At 45.1% G+C, this 20,900-nt stretch overlaps 2 protein-coding genes across 2 annotated transcripts in view; one reads left to right on the top strand and one right to left on the bottom strand.

Annotated features, from left to right (window-relative positions):
- The window catches only part of LOC115187708 (thyroglobulin-like), a 37,843-nt gene that overhangs the window by 10,632 nt on the left and 6,311 nt on the right, over positions 1–20,900 (top strand). The window contains exons 11-13 of the mRNA XM_029746703.1: positions 11,073–11,240; positions 12,341–12,508; positions 12,836–13,023. Of these exons, the coding sequence (XP_029602563.1) occupies positions 11,073–11,240; positions 12,341–12,508; positions 12,836–13,023 (524 nt within the window). The remainder of the gene's footprint in view (positions 1–11,072; positions 11,241–12,340; positions 12,509–12,835; positions 13,024–20,900) is intronic.
- Positions 203–9,139, bottom strand: LOC115187709 (src-like-adapter). Its single transcript, XM_029746704.1, has 7 exons — positions 8,714–9,139; positions 6,877–7,015; positions 6,428–6,514; positions 4,341–4,438; positions 3,762–3,893; positions 2,432–2,561; positions 203–1,140 (listed from the first exon to the last, which is right to left on the bottom strand). Exons 1-7 carry the CDS (start codon positions 8,793–8,795, stop codon positions 885–887), a joined length of 924 nt encoding a protein of 307 aa, XP_029602564.1. The 5' UTR covers positions 8,796–9,139; the 3' UTR covers positions 203–884.

Genomic DNA, 20,900 nt, shown 5'->3' with positions numbered 1-20,900 from the left:
AATGGCGCCCTATTCCCTATATAGTGTATTGCTTTTGACCGGAGCCCTATCAAATGTAGTGCGCTATATGGGAAATAGGGCTATTGTGGATGTGTTACTAAGCCCTCGTGTGTAAATAATGCTGTTACAGTAACGGCTGTTTACAACTAGTTTAGGCTGTCAAACAGTAACACCCTTGTGATTAATGGTATGAATGTCAGTGATCATGCAGTGTGACAGTCATCACAGTTTTACTTCCACGTTCATGGCATAGTCCAGTATGCTATGGCCTCTCTATACAGTAGGATTATGTCCTCTCTATACAGCAGGATTATGTCCTCTCGATACAGCAGGATTATGTCCTCTCGATACAGCAGGATTATGTCCTCTCTATACAGCAGGATTATGTCCTCTCTATACAGCAGGATTATGTCCTCTCTATACAGCAGGATTATGTCCTCTATACAGCAGAATTATGTCCTCTCTATACAGCAGGATTATGTCCTCTCTATACAGCACGATATGTCTTCTCTATACAGCACAATATGTCCTCTCTATAGAGCACGATATGTCCTCTCTTACAGCACGATATGTCCTCTCTATACAGCACGATATGTCCTCTCTATACAGCACGATATGTCCTCTCTATACAGCAGGATTATGTTCTCTCTATACAGCAGGATTATGTCCTCTCTATACAGCAGGATTATGTCCTCTCTATACAGCAGGATTATGTCCTCTCAATACAGCAGGATTATGTCCTCTCTATACAGCATGATATGTCTTCTCTATACAGCAGCATATGTCCTCTCTATACAGCACGATATGTCCTCTCAATAGAGCACGATATGTCCTCTCTATACAGCACGATATGTCCTCTCTATACATTAAGCCCATATCCAGTCTTAAGAGTTCAGGTGGATGGCTTGTGCGTACTCCCCCTCCTCTTCCTCCTCCAGTGCTGTAGTGCTGAGTCCGTGACCGTTACCGGGAGGTACACACACACTGCTCCTCCTCTTCTGCCTCCTCCAGCTGCTGCTCTTCCTCTCCTTCCTCGTGTCCCCCAGAGACATGTAGGAGGAGACTGTGTTCCGCAAGCCAAAGCTGATCATAGAGTCTCTGTTGCCGGGGTAACGATGAGGCTGGTCTGTCAGCTCCGACCTGGGGTTAGAATAGATATGATGCAGCGTTAGTATATGGAGTTAGCCTGTTATCTATCACTGATAAAGTACATTGAAAGCTAAACTCAAAAATACGCTCAAACACATATGTAATTGTCAGACTCCATGAAACTCTCAGAGAGGGGTAGTGACAGATACAGATGGATGGGGAGAAACAAGGTTGGAGAGAGAGGGGCTGAAGGCGGGAGAGAGAGGGACTGAAGGCGGGAGAGAGGGGCTGAAGGCGGGAGAGAGAGGGGCTGAAGGCGGGGAGAGAGGGGGACTGAAGGCGGGAGAGAGGGGCTGAAGGCGGGAGAGAGAGGGGCTGAAGGCGGGGAGAGAGAGGGGCTGAAGGCGGGAGAGAGAGGGGCTGAAGGCGGGAGAGAGGGGGACTGAAGGCGGGAGAGAGGGGGACTGAAGGCGGGAGAGAGGGGGACTGAAGGCGGGAGAGAGGGGGACTGAAGGCGGGAGAGAGGGGGACTGAAGGCGGGAGAGAGAGGGACTGAAGGCGGGAGAGAGGGACTGAAGGCGGGAGAGAGGGACTGAAGGCGGGGAGAGAGGGACTGAAGGCGGGGAGAGAGGGACTGAAGGCGGGAGAGAGGGGCTGAAGGCGGGAGAGAGAGGGGCTGAAGGCGGGGAGAGAGGGGGACTGAAGGCGGGAGAGAGGGGCTGAAGGCGGGAGAGAGAGGGGCTGAAGGCGGGGAGAGAGAGGGACTGAAGGCGGGAGAGAGGGGGACTGAAGGCGGGAGAGAGGGGGACTGAAGGCGGGAGAGAGGGGGACTGAAGGCGGGAGAGAGGGGGACTGAAGGCGGGGAGAGAGGGGCTGAAGGCGGGAGAGAGGGGGACTGAAGGCGGGGAGAGAGGGGGACTGAAGGCGGGAGAGAGGGGGACTGAAGGCGGGAGAGAGGGGGACTGAAGGCGGGAGAGAGGGGGACTGAAGGCGGGAGAGAGGGGGACTGAAGGCGGGAGAGAGGGGGACTGAAGGCGGGGAGAGAGGGGGACTGAAGGCGGGAGAGAGAGGGGCTGAAGGCGGGGAGAGAGGGGGACTGAAGGCGGGAGAGAGAGGGACTGAAGGCGGGAGAGAGGGACTGAAGGCGGGAGAGAGGGGGACTGAAGGCGGGAGAGAGGGGGACTGAAGGCGGGAGAGAGAGGGGCTGAAGGCGGGAGAGAGGGGGGCTGAAGGCGGGAGAGAGAGGGACTGAAGGCGGGAGAGAGGGGGACTGAAGGCGGGAGAGAGGGGGACTGAAGGCGGGAGAGAGGGAAAGAGAGGTCAACGTTAGAGAAAGAGGTACCTGTTGACGTCTTTCCAGTCGAAGTTGTTGTGCATCACCACAGGGGGTGCCTGGGAGGCCAGGTTGAGGTTGCCGTTGGTTACAGTCTGACAGGGGGTGGTGAGAATACAGCACAGGCCGTCTGCACAATCTGTCAAAGAGGAGGGGCCACTGTCGTTACCAGAGGAGGGGCCACTGTCGTTACCAGAGGAGGGGCCACTGTCGTTACCAGAAACCATACAGCTATCCTGTGGTTATAACCAGTTAGCTACCAGAAACCATACACAGCTATCCTGTGGTTATAACCAGTTAGCTACCAGAAACCATACATACACAGCTATCCTGTGGTTATAACCAGTTAGCTACCAGAAACCATACACAGCTATCCTGTGGTTATAACCAGTTAGCTACCAGAAACCATACGCAGCTATCCTGTGGTTATAACCAGTTAGCTACTAGAAACCATACACAGCTATCCTGTGGTTATAACCAGTTAGCTACCAGAAACCATACGCAGCTATCCTGTGGTTATAACCAGTTAGCTACCAGAAACCATACACAGCTATCCTGTGGTTATAACCAGTTAGCTACCAGAAACCATACACAGCTATCCTGTGGTTATAGCCAGTTAGCTACCAGAAACCATACGCAGCTATCCTGTGGTTATAACCAGTTAGCTACCAGAAACCATACACAGCTATCCTGTGGTTATAACCAGTTAGCTACCAGAAACCATACACAGCTATCCTGTGGTTATAACCAGTTAGCTACCAGAAACCATACGCAGCTATCCTGTGGTTATAACCAGTTAGCTACCAGAAACCATACACAGTGACTAAAATGTAAATGTACAAGGACACATTAATGACACAAAGAGAGCACTAGAATGTCTTCCACATCCTCAAAATAGCCAACTTCAGAAATGTACTTCAACCACAGTATACAGCTCATATGACTCCACTTAGTGAATATAGTATAGCAGCATTGGAGTTGGTGCAGCTTGAAAGAGTCAATAATTCCACGTTAGAAAGTATTAACTACCGGTGATGTCACAAGTTCAAACATAATGAATAGTTCCAGCCCATGTAATAATCCTGTACTATCAGCTCATCGTTCCTATAAACAGGTTCACATAGAGGCTACATGTGGTTGACTTTAATGTCAGATTGTAATATTCATCAGATATGTTGGCGTCCAGGAAATAAACGGGAAAAAAGTTGTATTTTCAGATACGGCTATTGTCAGACATAATGCCTGCAAATCATGAACCTTCCACAGATTATGAAGAGGGATGGCTGCTTTAATCAGAAGTGAGGTACAAGGTTTACGTGTCATAGTGGTTGTTATTTACCAGAGTAGTGGTTGACGAGGTCCTCTAGACACTGGAAGGTTAGACCAGGAGAGATGTAGTACCAGTTGTTGGGAAGGCGGATAATACGATAGTGTACCATAACCCTGTGCCGTACAGACAGGGTATACACTCCTACAACACCACACAGGCAAAGAAAAACAGGACATTATGATAATACGATAGTGTACCATAACCCTGTGCCGTACAGACAGGGTATACACTCCTACAACACCACACAGTCAAAGAAAAACAGGACATTATTACATCTGTTTTAAAAGTTGGTTGATTTTGGTTGATCATTTTAATAGTTGATGTGAGAGAATCTATCGGCAGTCCTGTAGTCGAAGTTTAGGACTCCTACTTTTATATGTACCGTTTATTTAGGACATTTATCGGACACCTTTATCCTAAGTGACTTACAGTAGTTGTTGCTTGCATACCCACAACCATCGCGTTGCGAGCACCATGCTCTACAAACGGAGCACCACAGGAGCACCACAGGAGCACCACAGGAGCACCACAGGAGCACCTAAATTCCGTTTAAGTTACGATACAGACGTCTGTCTCTAGGCCACTCACCTTTTTGACTTTCTCTTATCATGAAGGAGCCAGCTCTGTTTCCGGGCAGACGAAGCAGTTCCTCTGCTTTGGGTCGGGCCACCCCTTCAAACAACCAGCTAAATGAATACAGAATACAATTCAACCATATTCATAAAACATGCACTTTCATGGCCTTAGAACCCACATAAAACAACCAGCTATGAATAAAGATGAAAACATTACCACCAGCTGTTTTAATCATAATGGTATCCTAGATGCTGTCACCTTTTCAGAATACCAAGCATTAAAACAAGCATTAAAACAGTCAAAACTGTTCACTGCTCTGGCACCCCCCCCCCCCCCCCCCCCCCCCCCACCTTATGGATATCATAAGGTGAATGCACCAATTTGTAAGTCGCTCTGGATAAGAGCGTCTGCTAAATGATGTAAATGTAAATGTATAATCCGGCACTGGACTAGGAAAGTGTCAGGTTAGTATATCTTTAATTATTTTTATTTTTTATAGTGTCAGGTAGCTTAGTGTTACAGTGAGTTCACCTACCTGTGATAGACCTTGACAGTGGACTAGGACAGTCTCAGGTAGCTTAGTGTTACAGTGAGTTCACCTACCTGTGATAGACCTTGACAGTGGACTAGGACAGTGTCAGGTAGCTTAGTGTTACAGTGAGTTCACCTACCCGTGATAGACCTTGACAGTGGACTAGGACAGTGTCAGGTAGTGTAGTGTTACAGTGAGTTCACCTACCTGTGATAGACCTTGACAGTGGACTAGGACAGTGTCAGGTAGTTTAGTGTTACAGTGAGTTCACCTACCTGTGATAGACCTTGACAGTGGACTAGGACAGTGTCAGGTAGCTTAGTGTTACAGTGAGTTCACCTACCTGTGATAGACCTTGACAGTGGACTAGGACAGTGTCAGGTAGTTTAGTGTTACAGTGAGTTCACCTACCTGTGATAGACCTTGACAGTGGACTAGGACAGTGTCAGGTAGCTTAGTGTTACAGTGAGTTCACCTACCTGTGATAGACCTTGACAGTGGACTAGGACAGTGTCAGGTAGTTTAGTGTTACAGTGAGTTCACCTACCTGTGATAGACCTTGACAGTGGACTAGGACAGTGTCAGGTAGCTTAGTGTTACAGTGAGTTCACCTACCTGTGATAGACCTTGACAGTGGACTAGGACAGTGTCAGGTAGCTTAGTGTTACAGTGAGTTCACCTACCTGTGATAGACCTTGACAGTGGACTAGGACAGTGTCAGGTAGCTTAGTGTTACAGTGAGTTCACCTACCTGTGATAGACCTTGACAGTGGACTAGGACAGTGTCAGGTAGCTTAGTGTTACAGTGAGTTCACCTACCTGTGATAGACCTTGACAGTGGACTAGGACAGTGTCAGGTAGCTTAGTGTTACAGTGAGTTCACCTACCCGTAATAGACCTTGACAATGGACTAGGACAGTGTCAGGTAGCTTAGTGTTACAGTGAGTTCACCTACCCGTGATAGACCTTGACAGTGGACTAGGACAGTGTCAGGTAGCTTAGTGTTACAGTGAGTTCACCTACCTGTGATAGACCTTGACAGTGGACTAGGACAGTCTCAGGTAGTTTAGTGTTACAGTGAGTTCACCTACCTGTGATAGACCTTGACAGTGGACTAGGACAGTGTCAGGTAGCTTAGTGTTACAGTGAGTTCACCTACCTGTGATAGACCTTGACAGTGGACTAGGACAGTGTCAGGTAGCTTAGTGTTACAGTGAGTTCACCTACCTGTGATAGACCTTGACAGTGGACTAGGACAGTGTCAGGTAGCTTAGTGTTACAGTGAGTTCACCTACCTGTGATAGACCTTGACAGTGGACTAGGACAGTGTCAGGTAGCTTAGTGTTACAGTGAGTTCACCTACCTGTGATAGACCTTGACAGTGGACTAGGACAGTGTCAGGTAGCTTAGTGTTACAGTGAGTTCACCTACCTGTGATAGACCTTGACAGTGGACTAGGACAGTGTCAGGTAGGGTAGTGTTACAGTGAGTTCACCTACCTGTGATAGACCTTGACAGTGGACTAGGACAGTCTCAGGTAGCTTAGTGTTACAGTGAGTTCACCTACCCGTGATAGACCTTGGCCACATGGTTGTTGGGGATGTAGTTCTCATATCCTGTTTGGACAGAACAAACCCTCCACCAGTAACCCTCCCTGACAGAAGAGAAGAAACAAGGGAAGAAGGAGGGTGAGTCCCAAATAGCACCCTATTCCTTATTTAGTGCACTGTTATAGACCAATAGGGCTCTGGTCAAAAGTAGAATTGGTCAGATTTGAGCCCTGTCTCTGTCAGTCTAGTCAAACAGATCAGCTCTTAGAGGTGGTGGTGTTGTGTTGAGGGACTGAATGTGGAAGACTAGGTCTGCGTCCCAAATTGCCCCCCTAGTCCCTAGATAGTGCCCTACGTTTGACCAGGACTCATAGGGCTCTGGACTCATAAGGCTCTGTCAAAAGTAGGGCACTATCTAGGGACTAGGGTGCCATTTGGGACACAGTTCTTAGATTCAGTCACTCACTCTGCCAGGAGTCTCAGTCTCTCTCCTATCCTGAAGAGAGGCATGCTGACGTCTGCTGAGGGGTAGTCAGACAAGACTACCAGGGTTTCACTGACGTCTGCTGAGGGGTAGTCAGACAGGACTCTCAGGGTATCGTTGTCTGGAGAGAAGAGAAAATAAAATAAACATTTATGTGCAAGGTTTTATTTATTTTACAGCATATTAGATGACGGTCATTCATATTCCATTCACCCAGCTCAATGTAACATCAATAGGTTTAGGCTACTACATGATACTCTCATTTCCCCTATATCCATCATGAGGTTGCTACAACCTAGCCTATGAATTAAAGTTTACAATGTAGGTGCACACGTCGAGAAAAATGTGAGTAATCAAGGTGACAGACAGTGACACATTCAATACCCCCTTGCACACTCTTTCCTGCATCTAGCTGATCTAGGGTGTAATCAGTTGCAAACAAGAGTTTCTATTGGACAAATTCAGGTGCATTTATCCCCGTTTCTTTCCGTTTGCTTCCGTTTAAGAAATGTTTTCAACAGAATCGGCGGAAGGAATACTCCCCTGATCACATGCAAACAGTTCTCTTTCATAGCAGCCACATACAAACAGCATGCTTCCTTTGAACATTGTATAACTCATTGCATCTACGCTCTCTCCTCCTCTCACCTTTTCCCTTCGCTTGTGGAGTTCAGTGCACAATACATCAGCTGCCTGTGACCAGGCGAAAACACCTTTCCAAACGCCATGTACTGGTGTACTATCTCAATTTGACCAGTTTCTCACAGCAGGAAAATAATCCTGCAGCAGCAGGAAATGTAAATTATTATGTGGATTATAATTCATGGACATTTTTATAGGGGTTGATACATTTTTAGTTAGGAACAATGAATTCTGACATTTTAAAGTGGAAATTACAAATGTTAGAAGCCTTTTTAAACCTTGAATAGACAACAATTTGCATTTCCTTCTGCAAAGGAAAATTCTCTGCGACAACAGAGTGATCAAATTAAGAGTACATCTGTACAGTATCTGCCAATCACAGCGGAAGCAGAAATGTTTTCAGGTCATCCATATCAGATGAAGATTATATTATTTTTCCATTCAGTCAACAGCTCTTGCACGGCCATTTCAACATGCTGAATGCTCACACACTGATGCTGTTACAAAAATATAAAAAACATCCTTTTTTTTTTAAATAATTTTTTTATAGAATTTATTTTTTTAGATATGAGTACATGTTGTTGAAGGTCAGGGGGTAGGGAAGTAGGATGCTGTTCGGTATTTAATTTAATGAAGAAATATGTTTTATATTGCATAATGGTCCAGTTAAAAGCAAGAGGTCACACACCCATGTTGGTGGAGGTGCTGACTAACGGAATAGTCAACCGTCTACAACAGAAAGAAAGTCATACATTACACTGTGTATGTATACAACAATTTAATGGGTAAACAAAATGTTGCAAATATTGCGTAGTGATCATTTGACCTTATTCTACATTTATAAGCTTGCAGTTGTTTGGCTGCAGTTTGCATGAGAGGAACCTTATTTATTTTGGGTGAAATTATGCAAATGTTTTCACATGCACAGAGCAGTACAGGGCCAGTACAGCTTATGAAACCAAGCCACTCCACCCTTACTTAAAAATGACATCAAATTAACCATTGCCCGTCAGAGACAATCTGCGATACCAAGCGTTTAAATTAATCATTTTATAGCCATTGATTCTTGAAGAATACAAAACAAATTTGAATCCCAGATTGCCCCTTTTAACAGGATCCTTTCATTAATAAAACAATCATTACCAAAATACAGACGTCCTTAACCAGAGAGACTTACTTCTCAGAAAGGGGTCAGAGCTGGTGTTGGTGTCATCTCCATTCTCTGGCATAGAGACTGGGCTGGTCCTGACGTTCCCCATGTCTGGTCAGAGAGCCTTGTTGATCATTTGGTTGCAGGAATAAAGTGCTGGGAAGTGGCAGTGCTATGTGTGGCTGCCTCTCATTCCTTTATCTCACTATTTAGCCCAGTACGGTTATTCTCCAGTTTAGGATGTGGATATCATCCTCCTTTCTTCAGATAGCCTTACCATACCAGCCTGTAGCAGCCTCAGTCGTTATACCTAATATAACCAATATTTGGTGTAATATAGCCGGAATTATAATGTAATATAGCCTGAATTAGCTTAGCATGATGCTACAGTACTGTATACCGGTGATAAGCAGCAGCTCATCAGTCTATTCTAGTCATCCTGCCAATCTGTTTTTGTTGATCTCAGCTTGTCATTTCCTCACTAATGGGGAAGTTGAGTGTGGCTTGTTTTTCACCACATTTTTCCACTCCTGAAATAGACTAATCACCACAGTGCAGTAGCTAATAGATAACAGACTAATCACCACAGTGCTGTAGCTAATAGATGAGACTAATCACTACAGTGCAGTAGCTAATAGATAACAGACTAATCACCACAGTGCTGTAGCTAATAGATGAGACTAATCACCACAGTGCTGTAGCTAATAGATGACAGACTAATCACCACAGTGCTGTAGCTAATAGTTGAGACTAATCACCACAGTGCAGTAGCTAATAGATGACAGACTAATCACCACAGTGCTGTAGCTAATAGATGACAGACTAATCACCACAGTGCTGTAGCTAATAGATAACAGACTAATCACCACAGTGCTGTAGCTAATAGATGAGACTAATCACCACAGTGCTGTAGCTAATAGATGACAGACTAATCACCACAGTGCTGTAGCTAATAGATGACAGACTAATCACTACAGTGCTGTAGCTAATAGATGACAGACCAATCACCACAGTGCTGTAGCTAATAGATGAGACTAATCACCACAGTGCTGTAGCTAATAGATGACAGACTAATCACCACAGTGCAGTAGCTAATAGATAACAGACTAATCACCACAGTGCTGTAGCTAATAGATGACAGACTAATCACTACAGTGCTGTAGCTAATAGATGACAGACTAATCACCACAGTGCAGTAGCTAATAGATAACAGACTAATCACCACAGTGCTGTAGCTAATAGATGACAGACTAATCACCACAGTGCAGTAGCTAATAGATGACAGACTAATCACCACAGTGCTGTAGCCAATAGATGACAGACTAATCACCACAGTGCTGTAGCTAATATATGAGACTAATCACCACAGTGCTGTAGCTAATAGATGACAGACTAATCACCACAGTGCAGTAGCTAATAGATAACAGACTAATCACCACAGTGCTGTAGCTAATAGATGACAGACTAATCACCACAGTGCTGTAGCTAATAGATGACAGACTAATCACCACAGTGCTGTAGCTAATAGATGAGACTAATCACCACAGTGCTGTAGCTAATAGATGACAGACTAATCACCACAGTGCTGTAGCTAATAGATGACAGACTAATCACCACAGTGCTGTAACTAATAGATGAGACTAATCACCACAGTGCTGTAGCTAATAGATGACCAGACAGCATTCAAATAAACACTTGAAAGATGTGTGCAACCAATTGGTATGTAGAATTTGTAACATTAGAAGTCATTCCATTTTGGAACTAATAATGCTTAGCTATAAATAATAATCATTTGTTTCTGCTTATACTTACTATCAATCTATGCTTATTTGTGTTGACTAGTAGAGAGAGAGTTAATGGTTTTCTCTCTCTTTCTCTCTCTCTCTCTCCCTCCCCCCAGGGTGGCTCTGTGTTCTCCCCTGCCTCGGTGCTGAGTGGTTCTCTGACTCTGTCCCTCCTCTCTCTCTCTCCCTCCCCCCAGGGTGGCTCTGTGTTCTCCCCTGCCTCGTTGCTGAGTGGTTCTGACTCTGTCCCTCCTCTCTCTCTCTCTCCAGGGTGGCTCTGTGTTCTCCCCTGCCTCGTTGCTGAGTGGTTCTCTGACTCTGTCCCTCCTCTCTCTCTCTCTCTCTCTCTCTCTCTCCAGGGTGGCTCTGTGTTCTCCCCTGCCTCAGTGCTGAGTGGTTCTCTGACTCTGTCCCTCCTCTCTCTCTCTCTCCAGGGTGGCTCTGTGTTCTCCCCTGCCTCGGTGCTGAGTGGTTCTCTGACTCTGTCCCTCCTCTCTCTCTCTCTCTCTCTCCAGGGTGGCTCTGTGTTCTCCCCTGCCTCAGTGCTGAGTGGTTCTCTGACTCTGTCCCTCCTCTCTCTCTCTCTCTCTCTCTCTCTCCAGGGTGGCTCTGTGTTCTCCCCTGCCTCAGTGCTGAGTGAATCCAAAGCCCAGGGGCAGGCTGAGGCTCTGGCCCGGGAGCTGGGCTGTCCCCCCTCCTCTGACCCAGAACAGCTGGGCTCCTGCCTGAGAGCAGCTCCAGCACAGGACCTCAACGCTGCCCAGACTAAGGTACTGTTGGCCTTATAGACCCAGACTGAGGTACTGTTGGCCTTATAGACCCAGACCAAGGACCCAGACTGAGGTACTGTTGGCCTTATAGACACAGACTGAGGTACTGTTGGCCTTATAGACCCAGACTAAGGTACTGTTGGCCTTATAGACCCAGACTAAGGTACTGTTGGCCTTATAGACCCAGACCCAGACTAAGGTACTGTTGGCCTTATAGACCCAGACCAAGGACCCAGACTGAGGTACTGTTGGCCTTATAGACCCAGACTGAGGTACTGTTGGCCTTAGACCCAGACTGAGGCACTGTAGGCCTTATAGACCCAGACTGAGGTACTGTTGGCCTTATAGACCCAGACTGAGGTACTGTTGGCCTTATAGACCCAGACTGAGGTACTGTTGGCCTTATAGACCCAGACTAAGGTACTTTTGGCCTTATAGACCCAGACTGAGGTACTGTTGGCCTTATAGACCCAGACTAAGGTACTGTTGGCCTTATAGACCCAGACTGAGGTACTGTTGGCCTTATAGACCCAGACTGAGGTACTGTTGGCCTTAGACCCAGACTGAGGCACTGTAGGCCTTATAGACCCAGACTGAGGTACTGTTGGCCTTATAGACCCAGACTGAGGTACTGTTGGCCTTATAGACCCAGACTGAGGTACTGTTGGCCTTATAGACCCAGACTGAGGTACTGTTGGCCTTATAGACCCAGACTAAGGTACTTTTGGCCTTATAGACCCAGACTGAGGTACTGTTGGCCTTATAGACCCTGACTAAGGTACTGTTGGCCTTATAGACCCAGACTGAGGTACTGTTGGCCTTATAGACCCAGACTAAGGTACTTTTGGCCTTATAGACCCAGACTGAGGTACTGTTGGCCTTATAGACCCAGACTAAGGAAGGAAGCCTTCTAGTCCCAGATGTAGCATAGGCTGTATGTATCCCAAATGGCACCCTATTCCCTGTTTAGTGCACTACTTTTGACCAAGGCCCATAGGGCTCTGGTCAGAAGTAGTGCGCTATAAAGGCAGTAGAGTGCTATTTGGGACGAAAACATCGGGGTTTTTTTTCCCTCTCTTATTTTATGTTATCTGTTTCAGTTGCTGTCAGTCAGTGGGCCCCTGCAGGCTTGGGGTCCAGTGGTGGATGGGGTCTCTGTCCAGGGGAAACCCTCCATGGCCCTGATGAATGCAGGCTTCCACAGAGCTGACCTCCTGCTGGGCTCCTCCGCAGAGGATGGACTCATCAGCAGGGCCAAGAGGATCAAGGTGAGAACCGGAGATCCTATAATTCAAAGACGTTCTTTGTGTTTCTATGGCGAGAACATTCACCTCTAGTATCGTCCATCTATTTAGGTGTACCTGCTTATTAAGCTTTCCCCATGCTTCAGGATGGAATTGGGGAATATGAGTCTTTGTTTTTCATAGAGTGTAGGACATATTCTAATGCGTAGACTCCTAGTTCAACTCAGCTAGTGACTAGTATGTTAGCGGTTTGTCCTCATTCACATCATATTAGTATTGAGTAGTATTACTATGCTCAGCCACGTTTCATATCACCAACTTGTACTTTTCCCCCCTAATGTCTGACGACAGAACTTTGAGGAGCTCCAGGGGCGAGCTGCCAGTAAAACAGCGTTCTACGAAGCCCTGTCCAACTCTCTGGGTGGAGACGATGCCAATGCTTTTGTGAAGGCTGCAGCTACCTGGTTCTACTCCATGCAGCACTCTCCCTCTCCAGCCGGCTACAATCTCTTCTCTCAGGCTCTTAACAATGCAACCAGGTGAGAAATGTGCTAAGCACACTACTGTATACGGTATTCATGTAGTTCCGGAATACCTTCCTCTTATTCATTGAATTCAGTGTATAAATATCAAATCAAATTGTATTAGTCATATGCACCTAATACAACAGGCGTAAACCTCACAGTGAAATGCTTACTTACGAGCCCCGAACCAACAATGCAGTATAAGAAAAATAACGGATAAGAATAAGAAATAAAAGTAACAAGTAATTAAAGAGCAGCAGTAAAATAACAATAGTGAGGCTATATACAGGGGGTACCGGTACAGAGTCAATGTGGAGGCTATATACAGGGGGTACCGGTACAGAGTCAATGTGGAGGCTATATACAGGGGGTACCGGTACAGAGTCAATGTGGAGGTTACATACAGGGGGTACCGGTACAGAGTCAATGTGGAGGTTACATACAGGGGGTACCGGTACAGAGTCAATGTGGAGGTTATATACAGGGGGTACCGGTACAGAGTCAATGTGGAGGCTATATACAGGGGGTACCGGTACAGAGTCAATGTGGAGGCTATATACAGGGGGTACCGGTACAGAGTCAATGTGGAGGCTATATACAGGGGGTACCGATACAGAGTCAATGTGGAGGCTATATACAGGGGGTACCGGTACAGAGTCAATGTGGAGGCTATATAAAGGGGGAACCGGTACAGAGTCAATGTGGAGGCTATATACAGGGGGTACCGGTACAGAGTCAATGTGGAGGCTATATACAGGGGGTACCGGTACAGAGTCAATGTGGAGGCTATATACAGGGGGTACCGGTACAGAGTCAATGTGGAGGCTATATACAGGGGGTACCGGTACAGAGTCAATGTGGAGGCTATATACAGGGGGAACCGGTACAGAGTCAATGTGGAGGCTATATACAGGGGGTACCGGTACAGAGTCAATGTGGAGACTATATACAGGGGGTACCGGTACAGAGTCAATGTGGAGGCTATATACAGGGGGTACCGGTACAGAGTCAATGTGGAGGCTATATACAGGGGGTACCGATACAGAGTCAATGTGGAGGCTATATACAGGGGGTACCGGTACAGAGTCAATGTGGAGGCTATATACAGGGGGTACCGGTACAGAGTCAATGTGGAGGCTATATACAGGGGGTACCGGTACAGAGTCAATGTGGAGGCTATATACAGGGGGTACCAGTACAGAGTCAATGTGAAGGCTATATACAGGGGGTACCGGTACAGAGTCAATGTGGAGGCTATATACAGGGGGTACCGGTACAGAGTCAATGTGGAGGCTATATACAGGGGGTACCGGTACAGAGTCAATGTGGAGGCTATATACAGGGGGTATTGGTACAGAGTCAATGTGGAGGCTATATACAGGGGGTACCGGTACAGAGTCAATGTGGAGGCTATATACAGGGGGTACCGGTACAGAGTCAATGTGGAGGCTATATACAGGGGGTACCGGTACAGAGTCAATGTGGAGGCTATATACAGGGGGTACCGGTACAGAGTCAATGTGGAGGCTATATACAGGGGGGTACCGGTACAGAGTCAATGTGGAGGCTATATACAGGGGGTACCGGTACAGAGTCAATGTGGAGGCTATATACAGGGGGTACCGGTACAGAGTCAATGTGGAGGCTATATACAGGGGGTACCGGTACAGAGTCAATGTGGAGGCTATATACAGGGGGTACCGGTACAGAGTCAATGTGGAGGCTATATACAGGGGGTACCGGTACAGAGTCAATGTGGAGGCTATATACAGGGGGTACCAGTACAGAGTCAATGTGGAGGCTATATACAGGAGGTACCGGTACAGAGTCAATGTGGAGGCTATATACAGGGGGTACCGGTACAGAGTCAATGTGGAGGCTATATACAGGGGGTACCAGTACAGAGTCAATGTGGAGGCTATATACAGGAGGTACCGGTACAGAGTCAATGTGGAGGCTATATACAGGGGGTACCGGTACAGAGTCAATGTGGAGGCTATATACAGGGGGTACCGGTACAGAGTCAATGTGGAGGCTATATACAGGGGGTACCAGTACAGAGTCAATGTGGAGGCTATATACAGGGGGTACCGGTACAGAGTCAATGTGGAGGCTATATACAGGGGGTACCAGTACAGAGTCAATGTGGAGGCTATATACAGGGGTACCAGTACAGAGTCAATGTGGAGGCTATATGCAGGGGGTACCGGTACAGAGTCAATGTGCGGGGGCACCGGTTAGTTGAGGTAATATGTACATGTAGGTAGAGTTATTAAAGTGTCTATGCATAGATGACAGCAGGGAGTAGCAGCGTTTTGATGAGTGGGGGGGTAGCCATTTGATTATACAGTTCCTGTATGGAGAAGCAAGCACCATAATAATCATGTCACAAGATACCATTCTCTGTTCAGTTCTGTGTATTCAGTTATTAGTTCAGTTCACTTCATTTATTTGGCCTTTTACAGGAATTTGTCTCTTCACGTTCAAGAGCACTGAATTTTATACAATGAGTTCTGTTCAATGACTTCTAATCAAATCAAATCAAAGTTTATTTGTCACGTGTGCCAAATACAACAGGTGTAGACCTTACAGTGAAATGCTTCCTTACAGGCTCTAACCAATAGTGTGAAAAAAAAGGTGTGTGTGTGTGTGTGTTTGTAGGTAAGTAAAGAAATAGAACAACAGTAAAAAGACATTTGAAAATAACAGTAGCAAGGCTATATACAGACACCGGTTAGTCAGGTTTATTGAGGTAGTATGTACATGTAGATATGGTTAAAGTGACTATGCATATATGATGAACAGAGAGTAGCAGTAGCGTAAAAGAGGGGTTGGTGGGTGGTGGGACACAATGCAGATAGCCCGGTTAGCCAATGTGCGGGAGCACTGGTTGGTCGGGCCAATTGAGGTAGTATGTACATGAATGTATAGTTAAAGTGACTATGCATATAAGATAAACAGAGAGTAGCAGCAGCGTAAAAGAGGGGTTATACAGTGAGTTCTGTACAGTGAGTTCTGTACAGTGAGTTCTGTTCAATGAGTTCTATAGAGTGAGTTCTATAGAGAGTTCTATAGAGTGAGTTCTATACAGTGAGTGTTGTACAGTGAGTGTTGTACAGTGAGTGTTGTACAGTGAGTGTTGTACAGTGAGTGTTGTACAATGAGTGTTGTACAGTGAGTGTTGTACAGTGAGTGTTGTACAATGAGTTTTGTACAATGAGTTTTATACAATGAGTTTTATACAATGAGTTTTATACAATGAGTTTTATACAATGAGTTTTATACAGTGAGTTTTATACACTGAGTTACAGTGCCTTCAGAAAGTATTCATATCCCTTGACTTATTCCACATGTTGTATTACAGCCTGAATTCAAAATGGATTAAATGCATATTTTTCCTCACCCATCTACACACAATACCCTATAATGACAAATGTATTGAAAATGAAACACAGAAATCTCATTTACATAAGTATTCACACCTGATACACCTTTGGCGGAGATTAAAGCTTTAAGTCGTCTTGTGTATGTCTGTATCAGCTTTGCACGTCTGGATTTTGAGATTTTCTCTCATTCTTCCTTGCTGATTTTCTCAAATCTGTTAAATTAGATGGTTGAGCGTCGGTGATCAGCAATCTTCAAGTCTTTCCACAGATTTTCAATGGGATTCAAGTTTGGGCTTTGGCTGGGCCACTCAAATACTTTCACATTCTTGTTCTGAAGCCATTCCTGCATTGCTTTGGCTCTATGCTTGCAGTCATTGTCCTATTGGAATGTAAATCTTCACCCCCAGTCTAAGGTCGTTTGCACTCTGAAACAGGTTCTCATATAGGATCTTCCTGTATTTTTTTCCTATATTTTCCTCTATCCTTACCAGTCTCCCAGTCCCTGCCGCTGAAAAGCCTCCCCATAGCATGATGCTGCCACCACCATGCTTCACAGTCGGGATGGTGTTAGAAGGGTGATGAGCTATGCCTGGTTTTGTCCAAACATAGTGCTTTGTATTCAGGCCAAAGAGTTACATTTTTGTCAGACCACAGAATATTTTGCCTTATGCTCAGTCTTTCATGGGCCTTTTTGCAAACTCCAGGCGTGCTGTCATGTGCCATTTTCTCAGGAGTGGCTTCCATCTGACCACTCTTCCATAAAGCCCAGATTGGTGAAGCGCTGTAGAGACTGTTGTCCTTCTGGTAGGTTCTCCCATCTCAGCCAAGGAACTCTGCAGTTTTGTCAGAGTGGTCATTGGGTTCTTGGTCTCCTCCCTGACCAAGGTCCTTCTTGCCTGGTTGCTCAGTTATGTCAGACAGGCAGCTCTAGACAGTTAGGTCAGACAGGCAGCTCTAGACAGTTAGGTCAGACAGGCAGCTCTAGACAGTTAGGTCAGACAGGCAGCTCTAGACAGTTAGGTCAGACAGGCAGCTCTAGACAGTTAGGTCAGACAGGCAGCTCTAGACAGTTAGGTCAGACAGGCAGCTCTAGAGTCTGGGTTGTTCCATATTTTTTCAACTTCCCGATGATGAAGACCACTGTGCTCTTGGAAACTTTCAACACTCTTGAAATTGTTTTATACTCTTCCCCAGATATATGCCTCATCACAATTGAGATCAGAGATCTACGGACAGTTCCTTGGACTTCATGGTATAGTTTCCACTGTCAACTGTGGGACCTTATATAGTCAGGTGTGTTTCTTTCTAAATCATGTTCAAACAATTGAATTGGCCACAGGTGGACTCCAATCAAGTTGTAGTGACATCTCAAAGATGATCAAAGGATATTGAATGCACCTTGAGCTCAATTTGGATTGTCACAGGAAAGGGGTATGAATACATATGTAAATGAGATATATATATATATATATATATATACATTTTTTTGGTTGATAAGTTAGTAACAAATTCTAAAAACATGTTTCACTTTGTCATCATTGGATATTGTGTGCAGATGGGTGAGAGCATGTTTTATTTAATCCATTTTTAATTCAGGCTCTAACACAACAACATGTCGAATACGTCAAGGGGTATGAATACTTTCTGAAGGCCATACATTGAGTTCTGTGCAGTGAGTTATGTGCAGTGAGTTCTGCGCAGTGAGTTCTGCGCAGTGAGTTAGTGAGTTCTGCGCAGTGAGTTCTGCGCAGTGAGTTCTGCGCAGTGAGTTCTGCGCAGTGAGTTCTGAGCAGTGAGTTCTGAGCAGTGAGTTCTGAGCAGTGAGTTCTGAGCAGTGAGTTCTGAGCAGTGAGTTCTGAGCAGTGAGTTCTGTGCAGTGAGTTCTGTGCAGTGAATTCTGTACAGTGAATTCTATGCAGTGCAGAGTGAGTGGAAACTCATATCTAGACTATTGACCTCTTTACACTGTCATATGTTGCTTTACTGTGATTGACAAATGACACCCTATTCCCTATATAGTGGACTACTTTAGACCAGAGCCCTGTGGGAGCCCTGTGGCTCCTGTTCAAAAGTAGTGCACTATAAAGGGAATAGGGTGCCATTTGGGACGCAACTATGAAGAGCTGGAACAGAGTGTGTTTCACTTGTGGTCTTGAGGAAGGAAACAGCCAGCCGAGTGAAGACTGAAATAACCTGAGGATTTAGAAGGACTGTGTGAACTGTTTTACTGATGGTGTCAGAAGCAGTGTGTTTAGAAAAGAAAGGAATGTAACAATTCAGAAATAGATCTACTAGTGCCGTGGCTGGGCCATTTAACTTGGCCCTGACATGTGGCGCAGACCAAGCTTTTCACCAGAAATGTGCCATAAGGAAACAGTATATGTCAGGGCCCATATTCATAAAGCGTCTTAGAGAAGGAATCCTGATCTAGGACCAGTTTTGCCTTTTGGATTATAAAATTAATGGATAGATGGAATCTGATTCTATACTGAACAAAAATATAAATGCAACATGCAACAATTTCAAAGATTTTACTGAGTTACAGTTCATATAAGGAAATCAGTCAATTGAAATAAATTCATTAGGCCTTAATCTATGGATTTCACATGACTGGGCAGGGGTGCAGCTATGGGTGGGCCTTGGAGGGCATAGGCCCACCCACTTGGCAGCCAGGCCAAGCCAATCGGAATGAGTTTTTCCCCACAAAGGACTTCATTACAGACAAAAATACTCCTCAGCACCCCCTTTCACACGATCCTGCAGATGAAGAAGCTGGATGTGGATGTACTGGGCTGGTGTGGTTACACGTGGTCTGCAGTTGTGAGGCCGGTTGGACGTACTGCCAAATTCTCTAAAACTACGTTGGAGGCGGCTTATGGTAGAGACATGAACATTCAGCTCTCTGGCAACAGCTCTGGTGGACATTCCTACAGTCTGCATGCCAATTGTACTCACCCTGACAACTTGAGGCATCTGCGACATTGTGTTGTGTGACAAAACTGATCATTTTAAAGTGGCCTTTAATCGTCCACGGTGCACCTGTGCAATGATCATGCTGTTTAATCAGCTTCTTGATATGCCACACCTGTCACAGGTGGATGGATTATCTTGGCAACGGAGAAATGCTCACTAACAGGGATGTGAACAATTTATGTGCAAAATTTGAGAGAAATACGCTTTTTGTGCGTTTGGAAAATTTGCTAGGATTTTGAATTTCAGCTCATGAAACATGGAACCAACACTTTACATGTTGCCTTTATATTTCTGTTCAGTGTAGATCAGCTCATGAATACGGTCCCAGATTCACTCAAGATCAATCATTTTTTTCTGTCATCTTATATGCAATGGATTTTGTACATACTGTATGTCTCTCTAGTTCTGCAGTATTGACAGATGTTCTGCATACAGTATATCTGCAGTATTGACAGATGTTCTGCATACAGTATATCTGCAGTATTGACAGATGTTCTGTATACTGTATATCTGCAGTATTGACAGATGTTCTGCATACAGTATATCTGCAGTATTGACAGATGTTCTGAATACAGTATATCTGCAGTATTGACAGATGTTCTGCATACAGTATATCTGCAGTATTGACAGATGTTCTGTATACTGTATATCTGCAGTATTGACAGATGTTCTGCATACAGTATATCTGCAGTATTGACAGATGTTCTGCATACAGTATATCTGCAGTATTGACAGATGTTCTGCATACAGTATATCTGCAGTATTGACAGATGTTCTGCATACAGTATATCTGCAGTATTGACAGATGTTCTGTATACTGTATATCTGCAGTATTGACAGATGTTCTGCATACAGTATATCTGCAGTATTGACAGATGTTCTGCATACAGTATATCTGCAGTATTGACAGATGTTCTGCATACAGTATATCTGCAGTATTGACAGATGTTCTGTATACTGTATATCTGCAGTATTGACAGATGTTCTGCATACAGTATATCTGCAGTATTGACAGATGTTCTGCATACAGTATATCTGCAGTATTGACAGATGTTCTGTATACTGTATATCTGCAGTATTGACAGATGTTCTGCATACAGTATATCTGCAGTATTGACAGATGTTCTGCATACAGTATATCTGCAGTATTGACAGATGTTCTGCATACAGTATATCTGCAGTATTGACAGATGTTCTGCATACAGTATATCTGCAGTATTGACAGATGTTCTGTATACTGTATATCTGCAGTATTGACAGATGTTCTGCATACAGTATATCTGCAGTATTGACAGATGTTCTGCATACAGTATATCTGCAGTATTGACAGATGTTCTGCATACAGTATATCTGCAGTATTGACAGATGTTCTGCATACAGTATATCTGCAGTATTGACAGATGTTCTGCATACAGTATATCTGCAGTATTGACAGATGTTCTGCATACAGTATATCTGCAGTATTGACAGATGTTCTGAATACAGTATATCTGCAGTATTGACAGATGTTCTGCATACAGTATATCTGCAGTA

The sequence above is a fragment of the Salmo trutta genome, unplaced genomic scaffold (assembly GCF_901001165.1).
Source record: "Salmo trutta unplaced genomic scaffold, fSalTru1.1, whole genome shotgun sequence".
NCBI classification, from domain to species: domain Eukaryota; kingdom Metazoa; phylum Chordata; class Actinopteri; order Salmoniformes; family Salmonidae; genus Salmo; species Salmo trutta.
The sequence above is the reverse complement of the archived record's forward strand: the minus strand, read 5'-3'. Positions and strand labels throughout refer to the sequence as shown.

Coding starts and splice junctions, on each gene's coding strand:
- LOC115187709 (XM_029746704.1), bottom strand. CDS start 8,795: ATGGGGAACGTCAGGACCAGCCCAGTCTCTATGCCAGAGAATGGAGAT. Junction 3,894..4,340: donor GATAAGAGAAAGTCAAAAAG/GTGAGTGGCCTA, acceptor GTGGTGTTGTAG/GAGTGTATACCCTGTCTGTA. Junction 2,562..3,761: donor CCTCGTCAACCACTACTCTG/GTAAATAACAAC, acceptor CCTCTTTGACAG/ATTGTGCAGACGGCCTGTGC.